The sequence below is a fragment of the Galleria mellonella genome, unplaced genomic scaffold, assembly GCF_026898425.1.
Source record: "Galleria mellonella isolate WM207_F2 unplaced genomic scaffold, CSIRO_AGI_GalMel_v1 utg55, whole genome shotgun sequence".
NCBI lineage: Eukaryota > Metazoa > Arthropoda > Insecta > Lepidoptera > Pyralidae > Galleria > Galleria mellonella.
In genome coordinates, this window is record NW_026442115.1 from 5867619 (window position 1) to 5879056 (window position 11438).

The 11438-nt window shown below is 31.3% G+C and overlaps 1 protein-coding gene across 1 annotated transcript; it reads left to right on the forward strand.

The window, feature by feature from the left end:
• Nucleotides 1–857: 857 nt before the first annotated feature.
• On the forward strand, nt 858–10230 carry LOC113521332 (regulation of nuclear pre-mRNA domain-containing protein 1B). Its single transcript, XM_026906850.3, is given in 7 exon segments — nt 858–1097; nt 3689–3925; nt 4396–4422; nt 4425–4615; nt 5732–5840; nt 8475–8650; nt 9539–10230. Coding segments are annotated over 7 exon segments (1038 nt in total). The 5' UTR covers nt 858–946; the 3' UTR covers nt 9686–10230.
• Nucleotides 10231–11438: the final 1208 nt, after the last annotated feature.

The window sequence follows — 11438 nt, forward strand, 5'->3', positions numbered from 1 at the left end:
CTCTGTCCCATTCGTGATGCAGTTGTGTTTGCACGTGTGTATTTCGATTTGGAGGTGAGGGGGATATGACAATGTAATTATAGAGCATAAAAACATAACAGCTTAATCATCAGGAAAGACAACATATGAAAGGTATCATGGGCGATACAATGTACCTACTCTGTTATGCCCTTGGCGTTCATGTCTATAGGCGACGGTACCTCTTTACATCAGATAGGCATTTGTCATTCTAAGTTGCATAAAATTTAGTACAAAAACTTTCTTAGAATAAAAATAATTTGCATTCACAGCTTTTAATAAACTTTACTTGAGCCAAAAATCGAACAGAAACGCTTTCTATTTTATTAAGTAGCCCTGTTTATTCTGCAATGAATAAAAACATTTTTTATTCATTGCATCAGTCTATGGTTGCCGTTATGGCGAATGCAGTACTCGACATGCTCACAATTAATTAAGCAAATTAAAATACAACATCATCATCATCAATCAGCTAACTATCCATTGCTTGTCCTGGGAGAGGGGGGTTGTCAGTAATTGCCACGTTTGGCAGGCTGATTTGCAACCGCAGGTAGTTAGAAGTGCTTATCAGTTGCCCTCCCTTTGTCACCTCTTACGACACCCACTAGAAAAGAAGAGTTGGCCTAATCTATGCCGAGACCACACGGAACACAACGTGCCATCTATATATATATTTCACTTTTATATTGCCTATCCAAATAATTTTTAAAGGTTAGAAATAACTTTGAAGGTGTACGAAGGTCATTACTACTCTATGACTAGTTATTGTGTTTTAACGTCATGCTACAATCATCAAAGTGTCAAAGTCAAAGTGTAGATTGTCAAAACTGACACCTCAGTCGCTTTTGTTGGTTGTCGCTGTCGGTTGTTGAGACGAATTTATTTCGTTCCACTAACGACTGTGAAAAATACTGTTTTAGTGCAAACTATGGCAGGATTTACGGAAAACGCGTTAGTTCGTAAATTGCAGGATTTAAATTCAAGTCAACAAAGTATTCAAACTTTATCATTATGGTTAATTCATCACAGAAAACACCATGCCGCTGTAGTGAAAACTTGGTACAAGGAGTTGCTAAAAGGTACATAACCTAATATTTTTTAGCTATTTCTAGAATAATCACCTAAATTGTACATCTATTTACGTATTAAATGAAATCTTATGTCTTTTATTTAAAATTAATTACAATAATGTAATGTTTTATTACGAATAAAATAGATGTACAAATCATTTTACATTATACTTGTTAGAAAAATGTTTTGTTATTGTAAAAATCACCATCCGTGGCAAGTACGCAATTTAAACAAAAAATGTTAAATGCTTTTTGAATCTCTTCCAGAGCTAATAGAAAGATGTAGAAAGCTAATTGCCAAAATTGTGACTAGAATCTAAAACCATAAACTTATTTTATGTTAATATTTCGCAGTCGTAATTATAAACCATTTATTACAATTTTATCATATTCTTAGAGTAGACATCACTCAAACACACAATGACATTTAGTTTAATCATATTTTCTTTGCAATTAATATGAAGTATAATGCCAATTTAGCTAGTAATAATTTTTTTTATGTTATTTACCTCCCGGTCCTTTACTAACTGAAGTGCGTAAGTTAATTTTAATTCATGTATTTGGCATAAAAAAGAACGTTAGGTTTCAGTCTCAGATAAAGTTCTAATATAATTCTTACTAGTTATAACCTGCAGCTTTGTCTGTGTGAATTAATATATAAACTATTCTGTGTGCTAAGTTATAACCTACCTATGAATTAAATTTTATTCAAATAATTTTTTACAAGAAAGAGCAACATGCATCCATTTATCCATTGATACAAATCTTTGTGTTTAGAATATTAATAAAATGTTACATGTATAATTGGAACTAGTTAGCAAGCTATAAATATACCTCTATCAGTCATAATGGGCATTACCAAAAATCCTTTCTTGTACTTATTTATATTGTACAAGGAATTTCTGTACAATTTCATATTTGTAGCTGTTTTGGTTTCTTCTGTATGGTAATTGGTTAGAGTTCTTTTGGTTTGGTTAGTGTAGTATTTTTGGATATATACAAAAAATGAATGCCGAACTTGTTTAGGACCTCTTTTTTAAGCAAATTTTTAAATAGTTTGGAAGGGGAAAAATGGATTGCAACTAATGTGGCCTAACAGCCCATTGCAAGCATTATACTCTACTATAAAGTCTGCTTGATCACCCTTAAAAACAGTAGTTGATTACTAGTTATTAATTTGTCACAATGTGCCATCTCACATGAATTTATTTTACTAGTTTTTGTTCACTCATCATGTAGTGCAGGCATTTCTATTCCATTTTTATCTTGTAAAATAATAGTGTGATTTGTATAATAGTTTATTACATGTTTTATGAAGTATGATCAAAAGTAGATTGCTTTTTAATAGAATGAAAATTTATAATATTGAAATGTAAATAGTGACATTCCATCATCATTATAAATCAGAGGGAATCAAATAAAACTATACTCTTAACTGACTCAATTTGGGTGTATTTTTTGTTTCTTGCCTCATAACTCTGTCAGTTGTAGACCAATTAGAAAAATTCTTTTTTATCTGAAAGGATATACTTACAGATTGGTTTCATAGAAATTTTATCAAAATTGGTGTAGTGGGTAGTTTAGTTTTTAAATCAAAATAACTGATTTTGTCACAATTAAAGTTGATGTTTTTAGTTAAATAAAATCTTATATTTGGTCCATCTATAAAATAAATTAACATTATGACTAAACATTGATAATGTTAAATCTACATTTACTTGTATACAGAGTTACCTCACTGGGACAGGTTGACAAAAACAAACACAGCTGATTCCATGACTTTTTTTATACAACTTAGAATGCCAAACAAGCTGACGGCTCACCTGATGGAAAGCGGTAACCGTCGCCTATAGACATGAGCGGTACCATGGACACAACAGAGTATACTGTTTTGCTCATGATACCCCCCCCCCCATGTGTTGCCATTCCTGAGGACTTAGGTGTTATTCCTCTGTAACCTGTGTCCTTCAAACCAAAACACAGCCATGCAAACACAAATGCTTTACGGTTGAAACACAAATGGGACAAAAGTACCCAAGCAATCGATTTTTGTACAAAGTTTCCCTCTGATAAAATGGGCTGTAGGGGGGGGGGGCAATTGAAGGGCAATGCTTTACCCCAATGAATGAAAGATCCCCAGAAAATTAGATAGATTTACTTTTTAGATGTCACTTAATAATTAAGGTGTGGCTTGAGATAAGGTTTGTGCTCTACCAAAAAGCTCTTTTGCCCTACTTAAAACTTGGGTCTAGCTATGGCCCTGGCTGATTCAGATTAATGGTCTGAATTAGATAGCAACTTATTTTTCCACTTGAAATGCATCATAACGATATAATTAACGATTCTTAGTTTTGACGTCGTGCAATGTATTTGAAATTTTACATCATACATGTGCTCTATACGATGCTGATCATCTACACCCTGCAATCAACTGTGCTGCTTCGTAGGTACTTTTTGTACGTTTGAGAAAGGCACCATCACTGTTCACCAGTGAACAGTTTACGGCTGATATGATGATGATAATGATCTATGTAAATCAAATCATCATTTTAGGTATTTTTCATAAAAAATCAAAGGTAATTTCTGAATTGTATTTTCAGCTAAGGATACAAAACAACTCACGTTTATGTACTTAGCTAATGACGTCATACAAAATAGTAAAAAGAAAGGTCCAGAATATGGAAAAGAATTTGGCGAAGTGCTAGTAGATGCTTTTAAACATATGGCTCACACTGGGATAAATGCAAAAACTAAGACATCTATACATAGGATACTGACTATATGGCAGGAGCGTGGAGTTTACGATGCTCAAAAGATACAGGATTTCAAGGAAGCAGGTTTGTTTTTATCAGTTATAACTTTAACCTTGTGAATTATCTTTATTACAGTTGTTTCTATATCTCATATAATAACCTTGAAATATTCGTATAACAGGCTGAAACTGTTCATCAAGGGAAATATTTTTTGAACAGTTTTAAAACTTACTAATTCCAAAATTTGAAAATATCTTTGTTAGCATGTTATGATTAACTGCTGTATCTATTTGGATAGATTTTAATCGTATGTAAAGCAAAGGGTTAGAAAAACAATCCATTTTTCATTTTATACTTTTTATTTGCTGCAGATGATATTAATGAAATGAAAAATAAATTTTCTAACTAGGTATTTTAGTTCAAAAGTACAACATTTTGTTTGACTCTACTTATCCGAATTGCTCATTATTAATAGAATAGGTTATAGAGTATCAAGTTCAATAGGTTAACCAGTTAGTAATCGTGCTCTTTTTATTTTGATTCCCCAATTACAGTGGATCCTAATGATGCAATTCCAAAAAAGTGAATAAGCGTAAATCTGCAGACACTGAATCAAAAGATTCTGAAAAGAAGAAGCCTAAATTAGACAAAGAACGGCATGAGAGGCGCCGCAGTGAGACCAAAGTAGAAGTGGATGGACACATTGAAACTCACACAACCCTCAGCCCGAAGACTCCTCCCGGGGACCCTCCAGAACCTGAGGAATTAATTAAGGTAATGTCTTATACTTTTTATCTGTATTTGAATCTATTTGTGTAATGAGTCTACAGTGAGGTGAGTGCAGATTGAGCAAATAATTTGGTACTTACTAATCATTTATTAGATACGGTTTGTGTCTTGTGGCTTTGCTCACATTATTTCATGTACAAAGTATCCTATAATACCAAGTTAGGATATAACTTACCCGTGTAATTTCATTCATATCCAAACCAATGTAATTTCATTCATAGCACACCCATTCAATAAGCCGCATGCTCGTTTGATACTTGTGTAATAAAAAATCCATTCAGTAAATTTTGCCTGAAAAAATAGCAACTATTCATCCATCCATCCATCCGTCCGCTCTTTATCAGATCTACGTCTTATGATACTTATCAAATAACTTTGCGTTATATGATGCCACGTCTTACCTTTAATTAACTACGAATATTGCTATATTAACTTCTATAAATAGTACCTAGTAGAGGTAGTTAAGCTATAGATAGATATGACATATTTATATCTCGTCAACTTCATATATGGCACTCCCGAATGGCTGAGTAAGACGTCCACAGGATTGTCCCGTACGTTTGTCATAGAAGTATCGCATACGGATTTAATGTGCTGTAGAGGTGCATCACAACTTAATCGAATTTTTAATACATCATCATCATCATCGTACTAGCCGTAAACTGTCCACTGCTAAACATAGGCCTTCCCGATAAGGGGTGTTTTGCCAATAGTTGTCATTCTTGGCAGGCGAGTTGACAACCGCAGTCAGGCTTTTGGTGATGTTCTAAGAGAGACGACTATGTTATCTCTTATGATATCTACGGAAAAGGAAAGGGTGGCCCATTCTATGCCAGTACCATATTTTTATTCTAAAATTTCGTTATAAAAAAGTAAAATCCAAATATTAAATTAAACATAATTGTTATACCAAGTGTCCTGCGTTACATCAATTTTACATGCCAATCCAAAAAAATTCAATGTCTATGGTTTTGTTCAAGTTTTTTTTTTTTGGCACGCAATGTATTGCGTGAGACAGATATTTACATAAATAAAAATAAAGGGTATATTTGTTTCTAATTGAGTGTTAATAAAAAATAAGGCCAATCAAATTATTTACAGGCTCTCCTAGAACTTGAATCGAGTGCGTCCAGCGACGAAGCAGTGCGGGAACGGATCGCCTCGCTACCGCCGGAAGTTTCTGAAGTGCAATTATTGTCTAAGTTAGAAGGTAAAATATTACATTATAGCAATATTGTGAAGCATTTACATAAACACGATTTGTTCAAATACCTACACAATAAAATATTATTGACTAGAAAATGTTCCTTTGTTTCATTTCACACTTAGCGCACTATTTTAGGCTTCACTTAGACGATGCGAAAACTTTCCTGCGGCTGCGGTGCGGTACTCACTTGCTATATTCACTAATAGTGAGTTTGAACTCTACTTACTAGATCTTAATATTCAAATTCCCCATAATTACCTTACAGAGCGGTCACCGAGCAGTGAAATTTATAGACACCACATTTATAAATTTCAAGACAGAATTATTTGGCGTCGAAGTAGTGACGTGAATTTTTTGCTAATTTAAACGTAGTTGCTAATAAAATACATCTTATTTTACTCTTATAGCCGATCGACTAGCCGTGCGGCTGTCACGCGAAGTGATTCGTCTCAAATAAACACTCTCTACTAACAACTTTAGGGAGATAGTTCTTGAAAATGCAATAATAACTTTGATACAATCATCAATTATTTGATGCCCAAGTTATGATGTTCAGTCAATGTTCTATAGGTATATATTTCTGAAATGATTATACTAGTTTTTCTATTAGTTACGAATTCGTATAGCTATTATGATATTTTTAATATTTTTCCAATTATTAATTAAATTTTTTTAGAAAGAGTATTCCGTATAATTTATTGGTATGTATGATCTATAAAAAGTACAAAAACATAGATTATTTTTTTTTAACATTCAGTAATATGTAAATACTATGTCTATCTCGATGAAACCATATCTAAAAATGTATTTTGATTGTTCGATAAATATATTTAAGTTATTTTTCAAAAATTTATACCCTTTGCGTTAAGTTATTTAAAATGTATTGAGTTTTGAGTAAACAGGGACCATATCTACTGACCAATATTAAATAGTGATAGAGAGTTAGTTTAAACAATTAATTGCAAATCTATATATGTATTATTATATTCTTTTTTTTTCATATTAATTTATAATATGAAAAAAAAAAAAAGTTACTGTATCTATACAGTAAGTTATTAATTTAGATTCATATCTCAAGAAACAAAAAAATATATTTATTCTAAATTGTACACATAGTTATACATAGTCATAACAGATTTATACATAGTCATAACATCCAGTTATGACTTTGTATAAGTCATCATAGAAACCCTTTATTTGGATTTTTTTTTTATATAACATAGGGAGCAAACTAGCATTCGGCTCATTTGATGGCAAGTGATTACCCACTGGCGTCCATAAGCATCTTATAGAATAATATTTTGTGCTTTCAAAGTAAAACAGCTTCTTGCGTGCTCTTTGTTTTTAATCTGTATACTCATGGCATATGTGAAATGAATAAAAGGACCAAGATGTTACCCAAATTACTGGAAATAAAATTTATAATCGTTAAAATATGTGAAGTGCCTTATCCAAATTTCAAAAAAAGTCCCTTATTTTTATACAATTTCTGAAAGGTTTTCAATTCATCACCTACAGACATGAACAATGAACTGTTCTATGGACATCACAGAGTACACTGTAACGCCAATGTTATTTCTCCCCACTTTGCTTTTTCTGAAGACTGGTATTATGCCTCCATATCCTGTAATTTCGCTGCCATATTCCCTTTAATTCCAAAAAACTACTAAAAAGCTATAGAAACACATCTGCTTTACGACAGAAACATAATTGTGGCCCAAGCAGAGGAATATTGTACATTCTCTTTGGAGAATGGATAGTGTTTTTGGCAATTCTGAAATGATTTTGATAATTATGTTAACAAACGATAGGATTTAATTATAACAAAACGGATCTATATAAAATTTGTCACATTAGAGAGTAGCTTACTAATTGTTTTGTATCATTGAGGACTTGATAAACAAATACTGTACTTTTCCTGTAAATTCTAGAAATTACATATTATGACAGTTAATTACATTATTAGATAAAAATTATCAGCAGTAGTGAAATAAGAGCTGATTTCATAAATTGTGTTTACCAAAGTGTAGCAACGTTATAATTATTTGTCAATTTTACAAAAACAAATATTTTTCAATGTTCTTTTTTTTTTATTTTTAAACATAACAATTCATTACAATATAACTCATACATTATATTACACAAAATCACGCAGATTTATTTAAAAATTACTCTACGACGTTGTAATATTACGTTATGAATACTCTGGAGAAAAAGCACTCTTTTTCGTTAGAATATTATATTTCTTAGAAAAAATGGATTTTTTTCGCATTTTACAACCTATTTAATGTTACTAATCTGAAATATATTAATTTTTGCCAAATTTAAGTCAATCTTTTTCTAAGGGTGATGAGTTGATGTATATAAATTGCCTAAATAAAAGAGCAAAATTCTATTGCCATATTTTTTAAGTATAAGCTCGAACTAAATAACTCATGTCTATAAGCGACGGTTACCACTTTCCATCAGATGGGCCGTCAGCTTGCTTGCTATTCTAAGTTGTATAAAAAAAAAATTATGAAAAAATATGAAACAGATTTAGTAATTACGTCATCAGTATTTGAATGGTAATTGAATGAAAGAAACATCAATGATTGTGTAGTCAATAGACTGTCTAACAAACTTATTATGTTTTAGATAAGGAATCTGCGCTAAGTCTCAGTGCTGTGGTGAATTCCGCCGTAGAACTTCTCGCCGAGTACAACCTGAGGCTTTCCGATGAGCTGGAGAAGAGACGGAAGGTGGCGGCCATGCTGCGAGACTTCGCGCAAGCGCAACGGGACCTTGCCAAACAAGCGGAGGCTAGACTAGAGGTACCGTTACTTCATAATTGACATATTTATTTAACATACCATAGTGTGATTTGGTACAGAAGTTCTTTATGTGGGTTGTTAACACTATAGAAGTCAGGAATAACAACGCATAAGAAGTACTATTGACATCACAGTAGTTTTAGTGATGTTCATGCTGCTTTATGTATACTGGCGACAGTTACCACTTTCCTTAAGGTGGGCCGTCAGTTTGCCAATTAAAATTACACAAAAAAGGCATCTTAATGTATCTTTTATTGAATTAACTCTTATTTCAATAAAAGATAGATTAAGATTTTTTATAAAAAAACAAGCAAATGTAGTTTGTATTAAATTCATGGAATTCGTTGAAGAGGTTTCTTCAGTCGGCAAAGCGGATGTGACACTCCAAGTGTTGCAAGCATTTATAGGCTACAGTGACCTTTGTGATACAAAATAAAACATTGATTGTCTATTATTGATAAATATTATTTTCTGTTTTGTTTTCAAATTTAATGCACATATCATTTAAACTTTAATGCACAATGGGATTGTATGTACATTTGATGGTGTTCTCTACCAGTCAACTATTGGAAATTTCCGTTTAAAGCTCTGGTGATGGGAACCTACTGCCATTACTCACATAAATAATGGTGGTAAACGTAAGTGATGGTAGTTGGTTCGCCCCTGTCACATTAAATAATATAGACATGTCGAATATTCTCACTACGGTAATAGTCTACAAATGCATCAGATCTCATTAGAAATTATCGTTGTGAGAATATTTATCTATTTATTACTTTCCCATATAATAATAACACATAGCTACCATCAATACAACAGAAAATTAATATTTCATACTAATCAGAAATCTATAACTTGATTTGCTAACCATTTATTTTTTATTTACAGGAATATAATATAAAGTTACAAAAGATTTATGCAGTGAAATCGGAAGTAAAATCGCACATAGACAATTTGCCGGATGTGTCGCGACTGCCAGACGTCACTGGAGGCCTAGCGCCGCTGCCGTCTGCCGGTGACCTCTTTAGTGTCTGAAACGAAATATTGGTATTTCACAGCGTTTTTTACAGAGTTGCTAGTGCGAATCGTACAAAGATTTATATTAAGACTGTGTTTGCGTCTATAATTTGTAGTGAAAACGATAACAGTGCCTCTAGCGGATGGTTTCGGAAACTCCGATTTCCATACAAACTTGTCGATGTAAACGTAAACGCATCGTGATGTAAATTTTTGTACAATTCACTCGGTAGATATAGGTTACATTCAAAGTTATCTGCAATATTAAAAATGCATCCGTTGTATAATTTATTGTACATTAGGACAAAATTTATATGACGCGAAAACTTTATATTCCATAATTCTGGTAGAATCATGAAAAAAATATTAATCGAATATACTTGTATTTTTTTTTTATTTAAATTTAAGTAATTACGTTTACTGGAGTAAAAGAATCTTGTTCTTAATAAAATCACTATACACTCAATTAAACATAAAAGTATTGTATTAAAGTCATAAAGAAATGGAATAAAAAGTTGTTACTCCGCTGTATAATCTCAAAAGGCGGGTAGTGAGCGTTATTTGTTTGCGTATATATATATATATATATATATATATATATATATATATATATATATATATATATATATATATATATATATATATATATATATATATATATATATATATATATATATATATACTAAAATGGCATATTTTTCGATATTCCATGGTGCAAAACTTTTTACGAGGCTCTTAATATCTTCAAAATTAATATAATTTATCACTTGACTTACTGCAATCAGACATATTTTGCATCTGTATTCAAATAGTGCAAGACAATTTTATAAGGACTTATCAATATTTATAATATATGGTTAGGATATGTATAATTTAGTTAGGTAGTATTTTACTATGCAAGTATGCATTGTAAACACGCCTACCTGATTTTGTTTCAGTTTTCAGCTTGCTTAAATATATGATTAATAATATTTTACTGAAAATCGAAAGAAATATACCTAAGGTATAAAGTAACATTATTATTTTAAAGAAGTCGACATTAATTGAATGCAGATTAATGTATTTTAAAATTATAAATACCCATGCTTAACCCAGTATCTTCCCAGACATGTTTAAACTTATTAGATTTGAGTAAAATTCATATCAGTTACTAAAATATAATGACATATAAGAATTTTATTTGTCATTATACATTTGTCGTTTTTGTTTTTAAGAACCTTTCCAAAAATGAAACACTACGAACGTATGCCACTGTAATTTCTTAGGTGCTTTTTGAGATGTGAGAAACGAAAATAAATAGTTAACGATATGACTTTTTACACGTATTTTAGAAAGGTGCTACAAATATGTAATTGGTTAATAATAATTAAAAAATATGCAGCAACCGTCTTAATAATGGAACACTGGGATGATATTGGTTAAGCGAACGTGACACCTCTCGTCGTAAGTTGACTACTTTAAATGATACAATTGAAAAGAGAAGTCAATAAATCCTTTAATATAATATAAAATAACATAAACTCACAAATATTATAGCTTTATTTTTTTTTTTTTTTTTGGATCATAATTGTAAATTATTTTCATATTACAATTAATTATTTTTTAAATAAAAAAATACCGTAAACATTTTGTGGCAATAAATTACTTAGCTGTGTTATTGTATGAAGGAATAATAATATGTTCTTTTTTTAAAGTAAAACATTTTATTGTTGTTATTAGTATATTACTGCAGCGGCCAGCAACTGAGGCATTGATGGACGAACATGCAAAT